Source organism: Cyprinus carpio, chromosome B3 (genome assembly GCF_018340385.1).
Source record: "Cyprinus carpio isolate SPL01 chromosome B3, ASM1834038v1, whole genome shotgun sequence".
NCBI classification, from domain to species: Eukaryota; Metazoa; Chordata; class Actinopteri; order Cypriniformes; family Cyprinidae; genus Cyprinus; species Cyprinus carpio.
The window spans coordinates 36,331,162-36,356,468 of record NC_056599.1 but is presented as its reverse complement, the minus strand read 5'-3'; the positions used below and the strand labels follow the sequence as shown (position 1 = coordinate 36,356,468).

Below are 25,307 nucleotides of genomic sequence, written 5' to 3'. Positions count from 1 at the left end.
TTGCTGTAGAAAGAAAATCAAAATAGTTCGTAATGGTTGGGTGTGTAAATTCTGTAAATGTGAACTACCCCCCAATTTATTAGATTTCAAACAGACAGGATTCAACAAGATTTTGACATCTGTTAACATTGGAAAGAATCAAGTGTTTATTGTGCAGCATTTCCTTACAAAAACGATGAATGTTGCAATACCTGCTGTTACAAAAAAATGTTGCAAAGTAAATGAACCGAAGGACACAATGATTATGTGTTATAACAGAACTGTGTAAAAGACATTTCCCTACCTTCAAAAAAAAAAAAAAAAAAAAAAAAAAACATAACCATATTGAAAAGAGTTTCTATTTAGTGGCCAACTTAGATTAATATTTATTCTATCTTTTCTTCTTCTTTTTTTTCATTTTAGGGAAATGAAGAAAACAGTAAAAGTGGTCTAAAATAGTCAAAGCAGAAATACATTAATAGAAATTCACTGAAATCAATTTCAATTCCTAGATATTAATTTCAAAATAAGGCACAATTTCAATAGTAAGAGGTAGAAATCTTGCAGTGAATTTGGCCTGACATAAAAGAACACATTCGTCAACAACATTACATTATATGATTGTTTACCACTTCAAAACTCAGGTGCTTAAAGTTCACAAAAATAAGGCTTATTATCCACACAAAGCCTATTGCCTGTCACAAATTAAATTAAGGCACGTTTACAGTAGTTCATTTCTTACCTCACAATCTCAATCGGAACTATTCATCAGTTATCTATTCTAACCTCAACAAGACTAAAGTTAGCAGTTAATAAAGCCATTTGGCTATAGATTTAGTGCACACTTTCCAAAAATGTGATATATGGCAATGCAATGCTTTTAAAGAATTACTCAATTGTGGTAATGTATTTGGCACAGAGAGTTTGTTCACTTTCTATTGTCTGCATATGAGGAATTTAGTTTTCGATTCTATTTTTAGGCACATCAGTTCTGTAGATTTTCCTACATTATGTGACTGTGCATTCAAGACATGGAATAAAGTAAATTCCATCCGTTTCGTAAATGTAAAAACCGCAGCTGGTGTGGAATCTGGTTTTCCGAATCTAATTTGGAGAAATTAGAATTATGATTCTGCAGATGTGCAAGGGACTTTTACACTTAGGGTTATGCTTAGAATTCGCATCCAAAGAAAATAAAAATAAATAACTTCTTTTTTTCTTTTTCAAACATTGAAAAAAAAAACACACCAGCATAGCACACCAATCCCAGGTCACAATTTCAACTGTTATGGAAAAGGAAAAAGTGGAGCTTATGAAACGCGTTAAAATGCCTTCACGCTCAGTACGCGGGAGGCTGATACCCTCCCTGTGCCGCAGCACTGGCAGTGAATGGGGACTGCTGGTAACCCTCTGGAGCACCAGCATATGCTGAAGGGTACGGGGAAGTGTGGTCACTGGATGAAGGATCATTGTAGCCTAGGCCAACCTCGTCCACCCCTTGACGGTATCGTTGAAATGCGAACGTGGTAAGAATGGCCTTGAGAGAAAAAAAAAAAGCATGATACTTGTTTCAGTTTATCAAATATACAAGGAGACCGTCAGGCAGAAACAGGAAGTGAGATGTGCTCACCCAGGTGGCAGTGGAGAAGAAGGAAAAGGTCACCACAGCTCGAGCTGCATCAGCTAGGACGACTGTCTGAGTAGTGTGAGACCACTGATTGGCTAGGACGCAGAAACACACAAACCACAGGAACGTCCACACACCTGATGAGAAAGCAGAGAGGAACGTGAAAGGTTTGTTCACCCAAAAGTGAAAATTCTGTCATCATTAACTCAACTCCAAACAACTTTTGTTCATCTTCAAAAACATAACTCAAGATATTTTTAACGGAACGCTATTCTGTCATCATTACTCAACTCCAAACAACTTTTGTTGTTTTTTTTAATGATTGATGGATGTTTATGTGATACCATATTTGTTGCGCTCTATGCACACGTGTTGATCATAAAAAGTCAAATAAACCCCTTAACTTTAACGGATCAAACCGCAGATTTATAAAGATTTGTTTTAAGATGCCTGTATGATCTTTTTGGATCTGCAAAGTTTTGGTTGTGCACACGTTCAAAGGATGGAAGCCTCTCATCACATAAAAGTTGGTAAATAATGACAGAATTTTTATTTTTGGGTAAACTAGCCCATTATGAATAGGAGTACATGAGTAACAAAAGGTATGGCTCTGTTTCAAACCATTATGAGCATTTAAATTCATCATAAGTGTGCTTCAGACATGAAGCTGGCAACCTTGCTTTGTCCACTAAGACATCACTGTATGTATCCTTCACAGAGAAGGAAATGAGCTCCATTAAAAAAAAAAAAAAAAAAAAAAAAAACAAGTTATCCAGTTAGATAGTTATAAATATACTTGCATTTCATTACACTGAAAGTATTGATAAAAAATAAGAACACTTTTTGTCCTACAACAGTATGTTCTAATTATCATATGGTTTTGGATAAATAAGCCAGCATTTATAGAGGGGTCTCTATATGTGTTTTTAAGTTGAACTTGTATTAAATTGTACTTGTACATAAAAAAAAAAGAAAAATCCTGGGTTGGGTTAGGGAAAATGTGTCCTGACTCCTGACCTTAGTTTTAAGGTTTACTTAATGTATGTTACCAGGCCATTGAACTTGGAAACATATTACCCTTTTTTAATGTTCATTGTGTGCCATAAATATCTGGAAAACATTGGACCCTGGGAGCGTAGGTACAGTATGCTTCGACAGTATCATGTTGTTAGCTTAGCAACATGCTAACATCATGGAAACTCAGCTGGAACTGACTGCAACTTTTTACTTCCTACTTAGATATTATTCCACATCACCCAGTTGTGAAGTTCCATGACAAACATGATGCCAACATGTTTGCCTTTGCCTGCCTAGTAGACCTTTTTAAATCTGGCTGCCCTAATAAAAGTTACGAACGCCTCAACTGTGCTAAACACAACCAAACCCAATTAGAACTTGTACTCTGATTTCTCGAGCTCTACCATCTTTACTGTGAGATGTCATAATACTTCTCACAACTTTTGACGTGTCTCTGGAGATGTCCACATATCGTTGGCAAAAGTCATGGATGCCAGCTTTCAATGAACGTAGATTTAGGTCGCTTTGTTGTTGCATTCGCTGGCAGTGTGAACGGAGCTTTCAAGGTTTCAGATCACTAAGTTTCAGATCCAAGCAAATACGTGGCTTTTAGACACTGTACTAATAAATGCATTCTGCAATTAAATGTCAAGTGATTGATAAAAACAAAAACCTGGAATAATTCTTACCAGAGAAACAAAGATCACCCAACACAATGTACTTTCTCTCGTTGGCATTGCTGATCTGGGGGAAGTAGGCATCCAGCACAATGAAGACAACACAGGCCAGGAAAGCTAAAATCCCAACACCAACTCCATAGCTGCAAGCACTATCATTCTGATTGAACATGCATTTAGTGGTTTCTTCATGGTTTTCATTCATGTAGCCTTCAGAAACTATGGTGGCAAACACCACTATGGCGAAGAGCTGTGATGGAAAGAAACAGAATTAGTGACAACAGCAGAATCTCTTTAATAATGCATCATCACAGTTGTAATCACACACGCCAAAGTAACTACTACTGAGAGCGTTTACAGGGTACAACGATGTCATGTTTGAATGGGAGGCGTGACGCTCTCACAAGATGTCTACTTTGGTTATCAAAAAACCAACAAAAAAAAAAAAACTATATATTTACACAGCAAAAGAATTAGGTCAGTGATACATTCATTTAGGCCCCTACATCTGCTTAAAAATGCTCTGTCAAAAGATTTATCATTTAAAATGCAATATTTTTTGTACCTTAAAATGTGTGCTTACATTCTCTTTCTTAAAAACATTTATTTGCAGTAGAAGAAATAAAAAAAAGAATGGCCAGTGTAATAACAGGTGATGAATACTGTTGTTGTAAATGGTTTAGAAAAGAAAGAAAGAAAAACACGCAAACTAGCTGCATAAAACTAAGTGTTTAAGAGCTATGCTGACACATCTTGAGTTTACAAGTCACATGATGCAGACCTCAACAACAAACTCCCAAACTACTGCTGCTGCCATATGGTCAGTGTTTTGCAACTTGTGACAGCAGAATTGAGATTTGCGCTTGACTTGAGTTAAACTAACACAGTTTGAGGCCAGCGGCAATACTACAAACTTTCACGGAGTAGGAGCACTAGCTCGGTTAGCTAACGATGACTTTGATCTAGCTCACCCAACTGAACAGCCTGGTGATAGTCTGCGGACGCTTTAGAAAGCTCCAGAAATCAAAGGCTCCACCGGCCAGAGATGCACCGTAAGCACTCGTCTCCATGTCCGCGTTCGTGACACTCTAGCCCCTCTTAATCTGTCAGCGCTTCGGCAGGCTGTCCGGCTTGTTCTCACGCTGTTTACTTTCACAACTGTTTCCTGAAAGTACCGCACCACCCTTCAAGGAAGTACACGTCACGTCAGAACGACCATTGCTACAGTTAAATATTTGAAACGCCCCTCTATTGATATAGCTATTTGACATCTGGACATGCTTAATAATTTATGAGTGTAAAGACGTTTCCAGTGCTGTGCTGTTTGTTTGGGTGTAGTCCTGATGTTTAATCACTTTGCACACAAGGGTTTGCCCAGCAAGAGTTTACACAGCTCTATAATCTGACTGCAGAAGCTGACCACGTGGCCTCAGTTTTTGGGGACTCATTCACAGTGTGTATACAGTCTATGGTTTGTTTACGTCTTTTTATTGATTTTTCTGAACATTTCTGCCATATGCACATGAACTGACAGTCACCACTGATAAGCTACTACTAAATATTGTAGAAACTTAATTTTCTGTAAAGTTGCTTTGTAATGATTTGTATCGTAAAAAGCGCTATACAAATAAACTTGAATTGAATTGAATTGAATATGGTACCCACACACACTTTAAACACAGAAATACTTTATGCATGCTGTTTGCTGTGCTTTTAATGATTCTTTGTGAACTGCAGTAGTACCCATGAACATAGTCCTCTAGGTGGCGCTATTAATCTACTTTTATTATAAATGCTCACCTAAAAATGAATGTATAGTCTTCATAGTTCGAGGTGTTCCAAAGCTGTAGTGAAATGCATCAGAATAATTTCACTATATGGCGTGTGTGTGTGTGTGTGTGTGTGTGTGTGTTCCATATAGAAGAAAGTACGTCATACAGGTTTGGAATGGTATAGCTGATGATTTTTCGGTGGAACTATAAACTATCTATAATTACTTCAATACAGTGGGACCCAAAAAGTATTTGAACACGTAAGCCACAATTTAAAAAGCTTTTTTTTTTTTTTTTTTTTTTTTTTTTTTGTAGCCTGTATAGTGAAAAAAGTGCCATTTAAAAAAATAAAATAAAATAAATATAGCATAAGCACACTTTTCAATCCAAACATCCCACAAAATGAAGTTTGTTAATATGATTCAATAAGAAACAGATGCACAAAAGTGCGAGTGAATGGCTGCTTTTTCAGAACTTGGTGCATCTTTGCAGTGTAGAGTGGGATGCTCTTGGACACACACTGAGGATCTCATTCAGTAGAAAATTATTTAAGATACATGTTTTAAATCAGCCTTATTGCAGATGTTACAATAATGGAAGCTACAGTTGCCTTTATAAAATACATTTACAATACATTATCAAACTCACATTCGAATCCATGCTGTTTATGACTATCTAATGTGTTTATCAAAAGGTGTGGTGAAAACATGACAGGGTCGTGAGGTGTGCAACATATGAGTCTGTTAAAATGATGTTTTCAGATGAAGACTGAGCAGTCTGTACCATGCTAAGGCCTCTGTTTATAATTTCACATACCACACTGTAATGTAAAATACCTGTCTCCTTATATACAGTGTTGTTTGTGATAATAGTACCAAACCAAATAATAATGAAAAAAAATAAAATGGTAAGACGTCAGCTCGTTCTTGTTTCTTCCTCTCTGTACGTTGCCTGTGGTTTGTCACTTTGTATGCAGTCTGTCAACTGTGAAAATGTTTCTGCTTATTCGCAGAATGGGTGCTGCTGAAGTACCAGTCACTTTTTATGCGTATGAATACTTTGACCAGTGTATTTTCTTCTTAGACTGTGCTGGAAACTTCGCTTAGCAGCAGCTGTTTAGGTGAGTATCGCAATTGGTGGTACTTTATCATAACAGCTGAGACATCTGCTTTTTCTGTTTAGGATAAGTGTTGTTGAATGAACCGCTAAATTGGGGTGATAGAAAAACTAAAATTAGATCTAATGTGATAGTATACTTTAGCGTGCTTTTTAAAAGAGTATGTACTATGAAAATAATATACTTTAAATGAATATACTAAATCTTGAAATGAATGTAATGTTTGCAGACAATTTTTTTTTTTTGCATGTTAACTTCAATTAAATGAAAATGTATTATAGTTTAAATTTATATTAAAGGCAGGTAATTTAATACAAAGGCATTTGCGCTAAGCTATAACATTCTTTAGACTTTAATTCTTTAATAATAAAATAAAACACTACAGTTACATTATAATCAAGTACTTTTACTATGTAAGGCAACACATCAGAATAAGTGTACTTCTTTAAAGCATGACAAAATATTCCTAAAACAGTGATTTCAAATGTGTTTTAAAGTAAAACGTATAATTTGACATTATTACAGAGTGGACTTTAGTCACATGGTCATAAAAGCACACTTTTATTGCATTAATATTATAGTATCTGTAAGTACGTTTTTTTATATATACTTTTAAAAGTTAACTACAATTAAGTGCACTTCTTTTTTTTTTTACAAGAGTAGTTTGGAATGGACAAGTATTTAAAATATATTTTTAGAGAATGTTTATTATGTTATGGCATCTTATGGTGTTGATTTTGACATAAATGAAGGACACGCTTTTTGTTTTTATTGTAGATTTATGGGGTTTATATAAGTAAAAATGCTCTGAAAAATAAATACCTGGCAAATATTGCCTTTTAATATGAATATTCATTTCTGATATGGCTTATCACCTATTGCTTACACGGCTCTAGACAGTCTGGATGGCTGCATCCCAGATCATGGAGTTGACTTCCAGTGAAGATGAAGACCAAGACCAGATTGAGCTCGAGGCTATTAGGAGACCACACAGAGCAGTGAAATGTGAGTACTACCAGGGGCGTTGCACAAGATCCTGGGCCCTATGCATAGGCAGTCCTGATGGGCCCCCATGCCCCCCCCCTCCTTGAAAATATCCAGGTTTAATAAAATATATTCCAGACTTTTCAAGGGCCCTCTCTTCCTTTGGGGCCCTGGTAAACAGTACCGGTTTTACCCCCAGTCCGACGCCCCCGAGTACTACACATCATATAGGCAGCCTGATGTTAATCCCCTAGGGAAGAAATAACTTATTTTAAAAACCAAACATTATTTTGTATATTTGGTGTAATGCAATGTTTATGTGGTTTTAGGTTCAAAAAACATTATTTTCCATGTACTGTACATTAGGGATGTCAATTTTCAATCATTTCCATGATCGATCATCGTATAAATTAACGATCAATTAATCGATTAATCATTAATCTTAATGCTGCAAAATGCTCTATTGCAACCATGCAGTCACCGGCATGACAGGATGTGCAAAAGCCACACACACAAACACGCCTTCTCACTTGAATTAAAGGGGTTTAAGTCTGAATAAAATGCTAGTAGCAGGATTATAAAATGAATAGATGTGATTAAGATCATTTGATAAAATGAAGAGAGTGCGCCATACGTATGATGTCATTTTACTTTGTTGACTGTTTCCTATCCCACACAGAGACCGCTGAACGTGCCTCTTTAAATGGTTTTTTGGTGCTCGTTGTTGTATTTTAAAACACAATTGCAATGTTTTCAACTGACATTATGGCATTTAAAATAAAATTATCCCCAACGTAACTATGAAATACGGTCTTTTAAACTGACTAGTGTAACCTTTTAAATGTTTGGTTGACTGTATTTTATTTCGATATTTTTATCGAAACAGCTGAGACATAAAATAAATAATAATTAAAAAAAACCTTTCCGCAAAAGTGTTTACTTTCATTTGTGCACACTTACAATAAAAACAGAAGATTTGTGCTCATGTAAAATAAAGCAAACAAACAGAATGCGCGTTGTCATCCTTTTCTTTCCGTGAACTTGTGGAGCGCCACCACACTTCTGTTTTAAACCAGTTATCTTAATTATTTAAGTCAGATATATTTCGCATATAAAAAAATAATAATAATAATAATATATATATATATATATATATATATATATATATATGAAAACAAATTGTTATTTTTATGTTAGGCATATTACTTATGTAGGCTATACATTTTCCTTAAAGCATCCCATTTTGTCCCAGGGCTTGAAAACCTGTGGTCCATGCATTACGCCTTCTTTCTTTGCGTGAACATTTGGGCACATCATGACGTAGACATGTGGGGGCGTGCTAGAATGAGCCATTTTAGGAGGGTATGGTTGACTCTTAACTTTTATAAATAATATCTCTTTGGATTTGAGACTTTAGTCTTTGCAACTTCACAGATCTTCTTTATGCACCTAGAGCTTGTAACACTCCAAAGAAAAAAGAAAAATTGAAGTTGCATCACATGACCCCTTTAACTCTAACTTCTAACTTTTCTCTGTTTGTAGTTGATATGAAACATGCAAATCAAGAAGACTTAGAAGCTCAGCATCACCATGAGCCCAAACACACGAATGCCCTGCACAGGAACAACTGGTCCTCTTCAACTCAGAGGGTTCTGTCCTCCATGCCTAGCCGCTCTATCAGTAAGAAAATGATTTGATGTTGTTTTTTTTCATATAGATTTGCACATTTAATAAAATCATAGCTGTTTCACTAAAATTTGCTCTAGTCGCTGTAACACTGGGCCCAAACAAAAATATAAGAATTTTATTGCTTTAGACAACAAAATAATAGTATATGCAAACAAACCCTTATGAAAAAGAGCATACTTTTAGCATACCTTTAAATAGAGTGTTGATTCCGGAAATAATAGGCTTTAAAAGAATGCAAGTGTATTAACACTTAAGTGTGACCTGAATGTAATGTTTTTGGACTCTTAGTTGCAAGTTATTTACAATTCTATGAAAATGTGTTATAGTTTAAAATTATATTAAATGCATTTAGTTAAACTAAAAAGTACTTTTGGACCCACTTAAGTAGGACTTAAGTACATCTTTATATGTGACCCCGGACCACAAAACCAGTCTTAAGTCGCACGGGAATATTTGTAGCAATAGCCAAAAATACACTGTATGGGTCAAAATGATAGATTTTCTTTTATGCCAAAAATGATTAGGATATTAAGTAAAGATCATGTTCCATGAAAATATTTTGTAAATTTTCTACCGTAAATATATCAAAGCTTCATTTTTGATTAGTAATATGCATTGCGAAGGACTTTTTCTCAATGTTTGGATTTATTTGCATCCTCAGATTCCAGATTTTCAAATAGTTGTATCTCAGCCAAATATTGTCCTATCCTAACAAACCATACATCAACGGAAAGCGTATTTACATATTTATAATTATTATGTCTGTTGTGTATAGTTCTGTCTTTGAAATTTTTTATGGTCAACTAAAATATTATTTAATGTAATTTCTACTCAATTTTGTTACTTTAAATACATTTATAATTACACAATATTATATAATCTGCAAGTTTTTTTTTTTTAATTAAATATATACTTGTAGCATTTGAAGTACACTACAACAGGTGCACATTCAATACAATTATGCACACTTATTTTTTATTTTTTTTACAAGAGTAGTGTAACATAAGTACAAGTTCTCATTCAATACAATTAAGTTCTAGAAATGTCCTCTGAACTGTTTTTTTTTTTTTTACAGTTTTTATTTTTTTCAACTGCTTACAAAATCTTTACTTGTCACACGATTTCTGAAACCTGAAACTCAAACACCAGAAGCACACACCAATTTTTTTTTTTTTTTTTTTCAAATGCAATTCCAATTGCACATTATATTTTACAGTACTTGTAGTTAGTTGTAATATAGCTATTGCACCTTGAGATACATAAGAGTAGAGACTTCTCCACTAACAATGTATTTATTAACTCTGGTTTCTAGTGCACAATGTCAATTTATGATGCTTTTTTGCTTTGCCTTTTCTCAGGATTTAATCAGTCGACTGCACTCTCCCGATCCACCAAGACGCGAAGAAGACGACCTCTTAGCATTGTGTCCACCTCTTACTGCGCTACAGAGCAGGAAGTCTTCAGAGGGCAGGAGGACTGCGTGGATGATGGTTTGCAGCAGTAAAACACTCACAATGCCAACTATTTAAAGCAAATATGACTCATATCATGAGGAATCCAATTTTTCTTGATCTTTAAAGATAAGAGCATTTGATGTACTGTGAAACATATTGTAACTTTTAGAACTTCCTCCTCAGTGACAAAGAAAGTTTACTGAAACTAGACTGCAACAACCACTTGTTGTATACTTCTCTAATTTAATTTCACACTTATTTACATAAAAGTCTTAAAGGTACAGCTGTTTGCTTGAAACAGGCGCTTTACAGAAGGATATGGAGAAAACAATCTTTATTAAGATTAAAAGTGGACCTCTAACACTTTGTTTTTATGTTCTGATTCTAGTGACCCAAAATGAAGACCTGCTAAACAAATTACAAGGTTTATCTGCTGCTGAATGTGTTCGGGTGTTGCGTGAAATGCCCCTTAGTGTCTCAGAGAAGCGCAAGATCAGGTACAGAATGCAGTGTAATACTCACTTATAGGCAGTGCTATTACATCTTTAAAAAAGTGCAATAATTAATTTGTTCTTTGTGTCTAAATGGTTCATTTCTTTGTATCCTATCTAAATGTGTCTTTTTAGAGCTTGGTTTGACTTTTGGGATGCTGGACAGCCTCTCTCTGCTAACAGAGCCCGGTGCTGCCATCAGTTTAAAGCTTGGTTCTTGAAGGTGAATGTCTTTTCTTGTACAGTAACATGAAGATCAACATTAACAAATTTATTTACATTTGGCAGTTTTCATGAATAGTCCTCAAAAGGACTTGCTTTTCAGCAAAGTATCAGTAAAATAAGTTGCTTAACTATCAAGCAATGCTCCTCAGATCAAAGTATTTTTTATTGTATGTTCTGTTTTATTTGATATTTATTTTATACAAGGATGCAACACTCTTACCAAAACTTGGGACAGATGTGAATACAGTTTTAAACCCTAACATGCGTTACTCAATTTTTTTCAATAATAGATATTGAATAAACATACAAATTAAACAAATTTATAAATGAAACCAAAGGGTAAAGTTCTTGAATGGTCAGTTTTTCAAAATGGTGGGAAATCACGTTTATTTATTTTAATTTATTTTTATTTTTTTGCAATGAATTAAATATTAGATCAATGTTTTCTGTCAATGATCAATCAGTTTTCTATCAAGGGTGATTTTATTCCTTCATTGCTTTAACAAAGTGGGGGACACCAGTTTGTACCTTATTCATACAAATAAATATTAAAGGTGGCATTTTTGAATATTTCATATTTTAATACAGAAATCAACAGTTCTTAATTACTTAACCTGTATGCACACTTGTTTTTGCTGCATAGGTTTTGTGTGGTGGCTGCTCCGGTAGAGTCTCCCAGCAGAAATCAATACAGATCTGGCAGGGAGTGCTTAAAAAAATCAGCGCTCACTTTGGCACTGGGATTCTATCCTATTTCATCTTCCTCAGAAGACTGTTACATTACAACATCCTCCTCTTCTTCATCACCAGCCTTTTCCTGGTCCTACCACAAATCTCAAATCCTCCATCATCAAAAAACAAATCCGAAGCCACAGCTGAACTCTGGATGCTTACTGGCATGGTAATATTTGTATATTGTAAAAAGTTGTTGCTTTATATAAGGTTTCCAGTCCCTGGAAATTTAAGATGGCCCACATTTATATTACTTGGACTCTGAATGCTATGTTTTTTTGTTCCTCAACAGGGCATTCTCACAGACTCTGTGATGTTTTATGGCCACTATGGCAAATCCACCAATGAAAGCTGCAAACCAGAAATAAAACTGTGTCCAGAAAGTTACAACATACCACTGGCGTATATTTTTACGATTGGAGCAGGCATGTTTATTACATGTGTGATGCTTGTTTACAGGTTTGTCTGCTTTCCTTATACATTGTGTTAATTCAATTTCACATCATTAGCTTGCTCTGTGATTAAGTGAGATTTTGTTTATCCTTTCAGTATATCTAAATCATTTGGAAAGAGTTTCCGCATATTCAAGACTACCGGTAACTTAGCTTTAAAGGTTTTCTGCTCTTGGGATTTTAAAGTCAGCAAAAAGCAGTCTGTTAAGCTGCAGTCTGTGAACATCTGCATTCAGCTGAAGGTTTGTGTCAATATGATTCTTCATGTTAAAACTAATTTATGCTCCAGAGAAGTAATATTTGCATTGAAAAATGCCATACACAAGCATGTTGGTATATTTGAATAGATGTTTGCACAGTAAAGTCAGATAAAATGTTCTAGTTAAGGCCAACATAGTGATATGAATAAAAAATGTGGGTTTAGCATATGAAACTAAAACAAAGTTAAAGTGTTTTTTATTTTATTTATTTATTTATTTTTTTTGGCTGCAGACAAAAAAAAAGTTAGGGGTGGATAATTTTATCATTTGTTTATTATTCATGCAACAATACTTGCAACATTAATAAGCATTGTTATATAGATACTTTGTCTAGTGCTCTTATGAATGGTTTTAGCCTGACTTTGTGAAAGTTTAACTTAATATTTCTTATAGATAATATCATGATTTTGGTCTGTTTGCCTTACTGAATGTGGTATCCGGCCCTGTCAGCAATAACTTGTCAATGGGCTTTGTTTGGTTACTGTCAGTTTTGTGCTGACTGGTGCAGTTCTGCAAGATATTGCTATGAAATAAATAAATAAATAAACCAATTTTGGTCAAATCTTTTGTAAATAAGATAAGATAAAGATATTGCTAACCCTAAACTGCAACTTCCATTTAATTAACTTTCTAAAGTTTCAAAAAGACAAGGCCAAATAAGCTTATAATAGCTGGATTTGTGCCTGTGCCCTCTCTCACAACTCTCTGAAGTATTATTTAGTCCGTCAGTGTCTCGCAGACACAGTTCTTCGATTTCACACCACGATGGACACTAAGAATTCTAGCAAACTGTCTAAATTAAATAAGCTATACATGCACAAATTCATACAAGGAGTTTTAAACTGCAAGTTGGTCATTCAGTAAACAGATTTTATTTTTGTAACTGTTCTCAAACCAGGCTCAGACAGGCCGGTCAACCACTTTAACCACCCAGAAAACCAACCTGAGTGTTGTAAAAACCAGCAACAATCTTATTCTGGTTTTAATGATGTGTGTCATTTGCAAACACTTTAGAATACTGTTCTGTAATTATTAACTAGGAACAAATGGGGTGCACAATTTACACACTAACATTGTAGTTACCGATTTCGACAATAAATGCTGATTAATGAATTAAAGCACATAACTGATTGCGGTAATTCTCTGTTAGCTCACAATTTTTTTAACTATTTTTTTTTCCATTCCTCCCAGAGAACTACTAAGAAACGAGTTTTATATGTTTTATAAACTATGATAGTTTCATCTAATCAATTACGTCTTAGGCTATGTATGTAACCATGGTTCCCTGAGAAGGGAACTTTGAACTCTGTCCTCTAGTGGTCACATTGGGAAATGCCTTCATTTTGACCAATGTCTGAAGCATACATCTAAACACAACAATAACATTTGCTCGCGACAGCCTGTTACGTCATCACCCAGTGCGACCAGTATAAAAGGACACTGGGAGAACACCTCATCAGCTTCTTCATCTGAAGCTTATGTCCAAAGCATGGCAAGGGAACTAGAGGACGCAGTGTCTTTTGTGACATATGTAACCTGAGTCGTTCCCTTTCGAGGTAACTTTGAACAGTGTCCTCTAGGGGTCGCATTGGGGAATGGTATACCCACACTGCCATGCTGAGGGGAGTGCATGCCAGAAACCTCGCACTAAGTACCAACTCTACAATAGCCATGGGAGTTTCTCCAAAGGACGTCTTGATAGATGTGTGACATTATTCCCTTCGGCCAAGGGTCTGAGCTGCATACCCTAAAAGAACTTACCTGTTAAGGGCTGGGCTAGGAAGCCCAAGCCTAGGACAGAGCTTAAAGCTTGGAATCAGAAGAAAGGGATTCCTTCAAGGGGATATGGACAGGTGTCTAAAAACCAAACCAGACCCTGGCCTGTGACCAAGGGGGGCTACTACTGGTTCTGAATAAACCTGCTCAAAGAACTGACTCAGCAGATCTTTGGTAGCAACACCCTGCTCAGAAATGTATCAACAGAGATACATAAGTTAAGTGGAGCCCAAGGCGAGAACCAGGGCCTAAGCCAACTCAGAGAAAGGGAACAAGGCTGACAGCGCATACAGGATTTTACAGCGCAGAAATCTTAGCATGCACACTTACCACAATGTGGATTTTAGAAAGAGCACAGAAGCTCAGCGTGTGCTCTTACCATAGCATGGTTTAAGATACACCATTGCTTAAGAGGTAACCAAGGCTGTATTAAGCCAGCCTAGGAGCCCTATGTGACTGTGGCACGCTTACAGAACAGATTCTGAAGCATCTGCTCACAGATGCCTGGGAGGGAGTGGCCTGCTTGCAAGAGGCCCTTCATGGTGAAGGGAGCATAGCTACAGTAGCTTACTTAACAAGCAGTCTGCCAGGGAGGCAGGAGATGGCCCAGCCACCTGGCATGATTGCTATACGGAAATCAAAAGAGGCCCAAATTCAAAAATAGAAGGTGGACTCGAACACTCAGATTGAGAGGGCCGTGCTCATATTAACCCCCAAGGGCATTGCTAAGCTCGACCCAAGGAGAGCGGCTCAACAGAGAGGCAGAGAGAGGCATAACAACATGAGGCCGTGACTCAATGGAACTCAAACAAGTGATGGACTCAAAGAAAGATGTCCACAAATGCTCAGTCGAAGCGACAGGCTGAAAGACAACCTTTGAGGTGAGGGGAGGATTGCCTGACTTGACCCAAATAGAGGCAGCTTATCAGGGAAGCAGCAACCGGCCCAACTACCTGATGTCACTTCCACGTATCTCAAGAGCGGAGGGTTCAACCCCTAACGAGGAGAGAGAGCTTGACCGAAGTGACCGAACTTGACCGAGCTCTGTCCCCAGCTTGACCGAAGTGACCAATAGCCCACCATCTTAACGGAAGTGCCGAACAGCTCAGAAGGGGAAACTGGCGTATCAAGAAGAAAGCCCTTCTCTTTCGACCCAATATTCGCCAGATTCACCCACAGATGTCTCTCTTTAACCACCATGGCCAACTTGGATCTGCCAATGGCAGTGGTGGCCTGATTAGTGGCACAGAGAGCAAGATCAGTGGTGCAACACAACTCAAGCCACCTCATCAGGGGATAGACCCTGGCCTTTATCCAGGTCTTTCAACAGATCAGGCTGATAAGCCTGAAGCACCACCATGGTGTACAACGATGCTGTAGCTGACCTGCTGCCGCGTATGCCCTGCCAATCAAATGTTTCCTGGAGGGGTTTGGACGGCAGGGAGAGAGCCTTAAGAGAAGATGTCTCTCCCATAGAGAGATACCAGGCCAGCATCTCATCAACAGGGGGCATCTTCTCATAACCATTCTCATGCATCCCCTAGATGTTGCATAATTAGTATGCTTGAATCTGTGGATGCAGGACGAGAGTGAATTTTTCCAAGCCTTCTCCATCTCCACATGGAGATCAGGAAGGAATGGAAGGTTCACCTGAGCTGGAGGGCTATGGCTATAAATAAAATGCTCATGAAAGTGGCCTTGAGGCGTCACTCTCTTTGCCCACTTCCATGGCAAGTCATGCCTCGCCATAGTGTGATCCATAACCTCAAGCAGCTCATCATACGTGGGGCATGAGGATTGGGAGGACTCAGTCTCGACTTCTTCATTCTCATTTGAATCTCCTGCTCATCCTGGCTTTGATCCAGCAGAGCACTAGCTGCTGGATCAGACTATGTGAGAGGGATAGCATCATCGTCCAGCAGCTCATTCTCGTCCGTGACTGATGAGTGCAAAAGGGAAAGACCCTTTTCAACTGATTAGACAGGTCAATCTGTGATCCCCACAAGCTCATTTTCCTCCATACCTCAGCAGCAGAGGGTCCTGATCCATGGGGAGCCGATGGCTGTCCCTCTTTCCTCAAAAATAGAGACAAACGAGGGGAGAGCTTTTTCATAGAAAAAAAGCTCACAGTGCACGCAAGCTGCCCCCTCGAGGACATCACGTGGTGCTCTTCGCCCAAACAAAAGACGCAAAGATCATATATGTCATCAGGTGTCAAAAAACAAGGACACAGAGTCACACACTTCTTAAACGCCTTACTAGTGCTAGCCATGGTTTATACAAATCATTGCAAAGCAACTTTACAGAAAACTAAGTTTCTACAATATTTATTAGTAGCTTATCAGTGATGACTGTCAAGTTTATGTGCATACAGCAGAAATGTTCAGGAAAAATCAATTAAAGACGTAAACAAACAGACGATGAACACTATTAACAGCAATTATTATGATGATGCAATCAAACTTATAACAGGAGAGGATGACGTGTTCTTCTGGTGCCCTTTTATACTGAGGTCGTGCCGGCTAAAGACGTCACAGGCTGTCGCTGGCCAAGGTTATTGCCGTGTTTAGATGTATGCTTCAGACACCGGTAATGCTGAAGGTGTTCCACAATGTGACCCCTAGAGGACGCAGTTCGAAGTTCCCTCAGAGGGGAACTAACTACTGCAGAAAAAATTGACCTCTGATGAATGAGAAAGTAACCAAAAAAGAAAGAAATCGCACGTCAAAGAAAGTTTGCTTTGGTGAGCTGTTTCGAACTGCTGAAACGAACTCAAAACAATGATTCTCACTGAATCACGAGAGCATCACAGAGACTGTAACATTTTGTGTTGTGAGCCAAACGCGAAATGCCAAAACATTGTAACTTATAATTATTATTTTTTGGATGTACCTCACTGAAATGTATGGTTCTATATGTCTCCTACCACAGTTTTCTTTAGTATATCTCTCCTAACCATTATGAATGATGAGAAGATTCTGTACTTTATGATTATGTTTTTTAAGTATCATAGTACTACATCCTTCTAAAGGAATGAATAGCTATTTAGAACAGTATTCTAAAGTCAATATCATGGTAATAATGACTCAAGTGTTACCAAATCCATCAGAAGGAATTACTTTCCAAAACCTTGTTTCTTGTCAGTTTATAGCCATTAGAATGTTAATACTGCATTACTCATTTGTTCCTGTGTTGTTCATTAATGACGGAATAGCATTCTAATGTTAAAATACTTCCTCCAAACCCACTGCATAAGTCATAATTCTGTTTGATGACAATAAGGGAGCTAAAATGTCACTTATTTGACAATTATATGTAACATTGCATGTATATTTTGTTGTCTTTTACAAAGACGCTTAGATTTGAGTGATTCAATTTTTGTTTTAGGAGATGCTGTCTGAGCTCAGCTGCAAAAAACAGAAGAGGAACTTGTATTCAACTTTTGGCTGGTTGAGTCTACACTTTCTTGTATGGTCCATTTGCCTGCTTTGCATAGCTGCCTGCATGCTGGCTGTTTACTACTTACACCCTTACATTGAACAGGACAATCACAAGTTAACGGTTTGTTCATAATGTTGAATAGACAACAGGATGCTTAACACTGAAGAAATCACAAAGTTCATGATAGAAAATACCAGTCACATCCTGTTCAGTTCACACACCAGTTATTTTTGCTGCCTCATTACAATTAATGCAGACAGCTTTATTTTCAACAACCGCATTTTATGGTTGACTGTTTTCTTCCGATTTCATCAGGACACAGTAGACTCCACATCTTGAAAATACTGCCTTTTGGACTGTTGCCTTACTCATATAGAACTATGATTCTGTTGTCATTGTGTTTTAGTTTTCAGGGCCCATATTCACAAAACATTTTATCTAACCACAAAGTGTTCTCCTAAACAGAAGTAAAAGTTTTTAGCTAAGAGTTTTCTTTTAAAACCTATTCACAAAGCTGCTGAGACAAACTTTTAATAAGGAATAAAGAGAAGTCTTAAGCTAAGAGTAAGGGTGGGTTGGATGATGTCAGCATGCTTGCTTACTATGCACACAGTGATTGGCTGATGGGGAGAGGTCTCTGTCAGAGATTTATTCATAGAAATATTCTAGAGTGTGATATTATGTTGCCATATTCAAATAAAACGCAGGCTTAGTGTCACTAATTAAACAATATAATATATGTATATGTTCAGCTAATTGTCAGCCTGTATGCTAAAAAGTTTGTGAATATGCATATAAACAGCCTTTTAAGTAGAATAATCATGGCTGATAGTAAGACATGCAAATGAAAAAGTAAACCAAACTGGATGCAAGAACAGCTGTTACTTCTTGCCCGATTGATTAATGAAAACAAGCATATAATCAAAGTAAAATTTGAAGTTGGGATAACCTCCAAAACCAAAGTCGATACCTTTTTAAAAGCACTGTATCATCAAATATTTCTAAAATGTTTACATTTACGAGGCAGATTGCCGGCAACAGCCATTTTAGGAATAGTTTGTGGTTTGGTCTTAGTGACTACTCCTAATGTTTCACAGATGTAGGAGCTAGTTTTAGTGCTAAAACGCTTTGTGAAATACTCTTGGAGCATAAAATTTAGGAGTCCTAAATTAAGAACTGACACGCCCATTATTTTTACGATTGTCTCCTAAATTGGAGAGTTTTGAGCTACTTTTAGCCTTAAGATGTTTTGTGAATATGGGCCCAGATCTCTGTGAGGAGCACTGGTTGTTGTCAGACACCTCCTAAATCTCACTGGACTATTACAATTAATGGCAAAATGAGTGTTTGTGTAAACTGACATTTCCTACTGACACACTACAGCAAAAGATATAAAAAACTGACTTAAAACCATTTTTTAGCTGGTGAAAATACTAGTCTTCTAATAATTTTGGCCACTACTGTATGTTTTTTTTTTTTTTTCTAGAATTCTTTATGCATTTCTGAAAGTTCTTGTTTCTTTGTCCTTCCATTAGAATTAAGATAGAATACATTATTTGATATATTGTGTGTTTATGTCTTTATCATATGTGGGCGAACTGTTCAGAAAGCTATTGATTGGCTGAAACTGCCTTTGATCGTGTCTTGCATCAGTCATCTACTGCCTGGTTTCTTCGACATGCTATCCAGGGCGGAGCATTACGGCTCCCCAAGCACTCAGATTTATGTGTCCATTGTAAGGTCAGCGAAGCTATCACTTTATTTTTTCTCACCATCTGTTCACTTATTTATTCACTTCCTGTTTAATTCTGCTGTGAGCGAAGCTCTGTTTCCTTTCAGCACAGCAGGAAGCAAGTTTAACATGCTTCATTTGATTGCCTTTGAATGCTTTGAATATTTCCTGCTCACAAGTGTGACATATTAATTTAGCATGACTCTAATCTTGAGAACTACCCCAAACCTTCAGAGATATTGTTTGTCTGTTTTAATAGCATGCAGCTTATCCAACAGAACCATTATATTTCATCATTTAATAAATTTGTGGAAATATATCACAAGCAGCATGGTTTCCATTGACTTCCAATAGTAGGAAAATAAATACTATGGAAGTCAATGGGAACCACCAACAGTTGGATTACCAGCAATCTTCAAAATATCTTCTTTTATGTTCAACATAAGAAAGCAACTCATACAGGTTTGGAATGACATGAGGTTGAGTAAATGATGGCAGAATTTTCAATTTTGCCAAGACGATAATTTTCATCTTTTAGCACATTCTTGTTTTCCATTTAAATATGTATCACTAATAACAAATAACATGTCTGTCCATTTCCTAGTTTTAGTTTAGAAATACCCATGAATTTCCTGTTAAGTTCGTTTTAACATAAAACAGTTTGTTATCAAAAGAATCACATTTCCAAGTCACTGAGTGTACATTAAAGACCTTTCGGTTTCTTCATTCACAGGAACCTGTTGTTGAAGGGTTGCATTTTTGGTGTGTTGTGTTACTACTGGCTCAAGAAAATTTCTGTCAGGAAGAATGAACCAAATACATCGCAGGTGACCAAAAACATGAAACCTGATCTAAATATATATATATATATATATATATATATATATATATATATATATATATATAAATGCATAGACTGTATGTTATTACATTGACACAATAACAACAAAACAATGTTAAGCACCCAATCCTTAAAGGTTGTTGATTGGTTGTATAAGAATAATATTACTTAATTACCAATAATTAAATAATACTCCTCTAAAAAGAAATATCATGTATATGTTTATTAGTTGAATATGAAATGAAAGCAGGCTTGTTTTCAATTGTGCTTACTTGCAGTGTTGGGAGACATTGGTTGGTCAAGAGCTTTACCGTTTTGTTTTAATGGATTTGCTATTTGCGATGTCATACATCATCTTGGCAGAGTTTCTGTGGGGGTAAGTTCTCACGTTTCCATATGATAGCAGTGATGTTTAGCAGGGATATGTTGACTCTTTCTGCACCTTCAGGCTGTGTATAAGAAACATAACATTAAGAAGAAGGAAACTAGAGTTTGACATCGCACGAGATGTTCTGGAGCTCATCTACGGTCAAACGCTTGTGTGGTACTGTCATTTCCTCCTCATGAAGACATATTACTTTGTGTTCTGACAGTGTCTCACTAACAGTATTTTCTGTTTTCTTTTTGTAGGTTTGGTGTGCTGTTTTCACCACTGTTGCCTGCAGTTCAAATTGGGAAACTGTTTCTACTGTTCTACTTCAAAAAGGTCAAGATCTTCATAGTGCTTTTTTAGGCTTCATTGGGTTGAAGGTGCATGGAGGATAGAAGATTGAGTTTAATGCTTTAAATGTAAAAGTGTAGTTCCCCCAAAAATGAAATTCTGTCACCATTTACTTACCATAATGCTGTTCTTAGAGCACAAAAAGAAGAAGATATTTGCTGAATGTATGTGCTTAGGATAGCGAATAAGAATTCTGGAATACTGCCAAGCACCAAAAAGACTAAAAGTGGATTATGTATTTCAGGTTATCATGTATTTCAGTTCATCACATTTTTCAAACTTGTTATGCCATAATTGTTCACATGACATTTAAGTATCAATCAGTGACATCAAACCTGGTGCAACACATTTAAAGGTAGTTTACTACTATTTTTGAATTAGACCACCAGTGGATGGGGAAATTTTAAGTGAATGAATTTAATTTTAATCTGTTCCTCACACAAATCTATTGTATGGCTCCAAAGACTCGGAATATAGCAAGTTATATGAGCTTCCTTTATAGTGTTTTTGTAAACTTTGAGAAAAAATGTGCAAAAAATTTTACCTTTAGAGTAACAGCATTGACTATTTTGTACCGTATCTACCCTTAAATGGTTCATAAGGGTACATATTACTATATTACAACTTTAGTGTACTAATAATATGCACCTTTTAGGGTTGAATAAGTTACAAAGTTGTCCATCCAAGGGTGATCTGGGAGAGTATACCTTTTCTTAACCTTTCATCATCCAGTTTGGAATAATACAGGGTTGTAATGATGTGGTGATTTGGGAGTGTGTGAATTTTTATTTTTGCTGCAATGTACTGTAGACAAAATAAATTGTCTTTAACTGTATAATGATTCATTACAGATGTTAATTTTTATTATAAAAGGTCAATTACCTACATATGTTTGTCACCCCCCTTTTATAGACGAGTCTGATGATGAACTTTCAACCACCCAGGAAACACTGGAGGGCCACTCAGATGAGTGCATTCTTCATTAAACTCCTGTTTTTCCCCTCCTTCACTGGGGCCCTTGCATGTGTCATTTATACAATGTGGAGGTTTGTCTCTTCATACACATTCACATTCTCCAGAATACTGCAGATGGAGGACCAAATCTGGCAAAATCAGAAATAAATAATGTATTAATACACACCCCAGAGCTTCCTCTCTACAAGGTGGTCTATCACACTAGTAAAAAAAGTCAATTTGATGGGATAGTTAGAGAAACAGCTGTCTCAAAAATAATTCTAATATTGTTCCAAATTTTTTCTTCTTTTTTTTTTTGAGTGGAACACAAAAGATGTTTCATCAGGTTTTGTCCTCATTGTGGTCCTCCATAGGACATTTCACATGCACACACACTCATACTGCATGTTTGTCTTGACAAAGCAGATTATGTCAATTATAGTCATTACAGTGCAAGTGTGTTGTTCTTTTAGGGTCAAGCCCTCATCCGATTGTGGGCCCTTCAGTAACCTCGCCAGCATGCTTCTCTTAGGCAAGAAGTGGATAAAGGGCCTGGGCAAGTCGAAACCCAGTATGTTGTGGCTCAGCTGGGCTTATAATAACCTGGTGGACAACCCTTTGTTCCTCTTCATCACTGCAGGCCTGTTCCTGTGAGTACTCCTCGCCCGTGGGTTTCTTGGGTGCAGTATGGATATGAGTCATTTTAACAATCATCTCTGTCTCTTTCCAGCGGCATTATATACATTCACATGCAAGTTTTGGATGGCCAAAAGATGATCATTTCTAAATTACAAGAACAAATAGACAATGTGAGTATTGTAAGCCTTGTGGAAAAGTACACTACCATATTTACAGAGAGTACATATTACTTTAAAAGAATGTACTTAAGTGTGAACTTTAAGTGATAGTTCACCCAAATATGAAAATGACCCCTTAATTTACTCACCCTCAAGCCATTTTAAGCACTATTCGCACGGGATTAGTATTACCTGGTGACCTCCAGTCATTGTCTCTGATCTTAATCCTGTGCAAATCGGCCACGTCTGTAATTTGTAAAGTAAAAATTCCCCCGCAAATGACCTACCATATTTCGCCAAACACTGAGGTCCTGGGGGGGCTTGATTTCAAAATCACACAAGGTCCCCAGATAATACTAATCCCGTGCAAATAGAGATTTAGTTGTATATGACTTTCCTCTCTCAGATGAATGCAGTCGGAGTTATGTTAAAAAATGTCCTGGCTCCTCCAAGCTTTGTAATAGCAGTGATGGTGGTTGAGATTTTGAAGGCCAAAAAGTGCATCCATCCATCATAAAAATTACTCCACACAGCTCCGGGGAGTTAATGTAGGCTCCCTGAAGCAAAGTGATGCATTTGTGTTAGAAAAATATCCATAATATATAAAAAAAATTATAAACTGTAAGCTCCTGCTTCCACTTACTGTATTTTGGGTTCACAAGAGAGTAGCGTTTCAGCAGATGACGTAGAATGTAGGCCAGGCGAAAATATTGTTTTGCCCATATAATAAACATAATGTGGTTGATTCAGCTAAGAATAGCATCCCAACTAGATTTTACATTTTGGCAGAAAAAGTGACACAGACACACACACACACCAACCTACCCACATATGTGGTTCAAGGAAACTCTCCATGTGTAATAGTTTTTATTCCGAGCATATCCAATTTTCTATCCCCTAATGGAAAAACTTTGTCAGTTTTAGAATTTCAAAAAAACACTTTTTAGTATGTTTTTAAGCCATTTGGTTTACGAGGACACGCTCTTCTCAGCAAGCCTTGTGATTTGAGGTGTCATCAAGTCTCTAACACACATATTTTGGAATCATTAATACCTTCAAAAGCATGACAAATTACAGTATCTGGTTTTGACAGCCTATTGATTTCTTGCTATCATGTCATCTGGCTTCTTAGGAGGGTGAAGATAAGAAGTTCCTTATAGCTAAACTGCAGGCCCTCAATGAGGCAGGTGCTCAGCAGTAAGGTCAGCTTTCAGTCTGTCACTTTAACTAAAAATACTTTACTTTCTTTTGTGGATTCAGGATGTTTGATGTTCAGATAAATGAATGTTTGACAAATTCCACACCTTTCAACTTGCAGTGGTTGATTTCCTTCTAGTGAACAGGGCTGTGTTTCCGTGACCTTGTCACCTGCTGATTACTGGTTTTATCCAGGAAGGCTGAATTCTACAGAAATGAATTTGGACGAATGCATTGTGGTAACCCCTTCAAAAATCCTACCTGAGAAACCGGTGCATCTTATATAGAACTCAAACAACAGCTGCTTTTTTGGAAACAAATGACACTGATATTCAGTAGTGTTACTGTCATTTAGTCATATAAAATGTTTTAAATGTAAATGAAAAGGTTTATTTTTGCTTATGGAAATGTTTTTTATCTGTCAGTTCTTTATTGGAACTGCTAAAGAGCTATATTTGTGTATGGTTGAGGATGTGATGATAATTTTAAATATTTAGAGATCAGTTGTATAGTGCAGTTGTATAGTGTTTCTTGCGACATGTTTATGATGAGATTGACTTCAGTTTATCTATCTGCTGTGGTTTGATCATTTGAAATCATTCAATAAATGCAACATATATGTGTTACAAGAATGCTCTGTGTGGTCTGACCTAGTTTTTCGCAGTCTGCTTAATTAGTCAACTGTTGTCGGATTATCTCATTAGTTATTTCTGAATAACTGCTGTTATTTTTAATAGCTGTTCTTGATATCACGCACAATGTGTGTGTGAAATACCTGTCTGATTTGTCAAATGCAGCATTCTATGATCATGTTTTTTTAATACACTGTATAATCTTTCCACAGTGCTAATGTCTTTTGGATGATTGTTAAATCAATTTTGTGATAGACATCAACTGATTGAACGTAATTCCTTATTTTTATTAGTGTAGGGTTATATCCATTGGACAAAGATTGCTAAGGTCACTTGATAGGACATTGTAATGTACAATATGTGGTATGTAGGGCTACAGATTTTATCTGAACCTGTCAGACTGAAATCTGAAGGTTTGTGGTCACATGCTGCTGACCAGAGCTCAGAATCCAATGACGTTATGCATTCTGTGGGAGGAGTTTCTTTTATCTGTCTGACATCTTCCTTATAAAAGAAGCTGTAAGAAGCAACTTTGGCTCATTTGGCTCCCAACATCACATCATATCAACTGCAACAGTCATTCAGTCACCTGAGGAAGGTATGAGCACTGCAGTGTGTTTCTTTTCTTCTTGTACTTTAGCCATATATATATATATATATATATTTTCCCCCTACATCTGTTAATCATTAAATGAACTGTTTAATTATGTTGGTTTTGTATAATTGCTTGTTTAATGGTT

At 36.7% G+C, this 25,307-nt stretch overlaps 2 protein-coding genes across 4 annotated transcripts; one reads left to right on the top strand and one right to left on the bottom strand.

Annotated features, from left to right (window-relative positions):
- Positions 1–122: 122 nt before the first annotated feature.
- Positions 123–4,497, bottom strand: syngr2a (synaptogyrin 2a). The gene is made up of 4 exons (XM_042721320.1): positions 4,272–4,497; positions 3,313–3,550; positions 1,610–1,743; positions 123–1,516 (listed from the first exon to the last, which is right to left on the bottom strand). Exons 1-4 carry the CDS (start codon positions 4,368–4,370, stop codon positions 1,319–1,321), a joined length of 669 nt encoding a protein of 222 aa, XP_042577254.1. The 5' UTR covers positions 4,371–4,497; the 3' UTR covers positions 123–1,318.
- A 1,537-nt stretch (positions 4,498–6,034) lies between these two features.
- Positions 6,035–24,567, top strand: LOC109054831 (transmembrane channel-like protein 6). Of its 3 annotated transcripts, none has more exons than XM_042721304.1 (20): positions 6,035–6,192; positions 7,086–7,194; positions 8,716–8,853; positions 10,221–10,352; positions 10,705–10,813; positions 10,943–11,030; positions 11,676–11,933; positions 12,057–12,223; positions 12,314–12,458; positions 17,640–17,813; positions 19,300–19,433; positions 20,159–20,252; positions 20,545–20,642; positions 20,715–20,810; positions 20,897–20,972; positions 21,900–22,033; positions 22,415–22,591; positions 22,672–22,750; positions 23,871–23,940; positions 24,082–24,567. In XM_042721304.1, the coding sequence occupies exons 2-19, from the start codon at positions 7,095–7,097 to the stop codon at positions 23,937–23,939; spliced, it is 2,268 nt and encodes a 755-aa protein (XP_042577238.1). In that variant the 5' UTR covers positions 6,035–6,192; positions 7,086–7,094; the 3' UTR covers position 23,940; positions 24,082–24,567. The 3 variants fall into 3 exon arrangements, with proteins under 3 accessions (XP_042577238.1, XP_042577237.1, XP_042577236.1); XM_042721303.1 differs by having other exon boundaries at positions 24,075–24,567; XM_042721302.1 differs by having other exon boundaries at positions 24,057–24,567.
- The last annotated feature ends 740 nt before the right edge of the window (positions 24,568–25,307 follow it).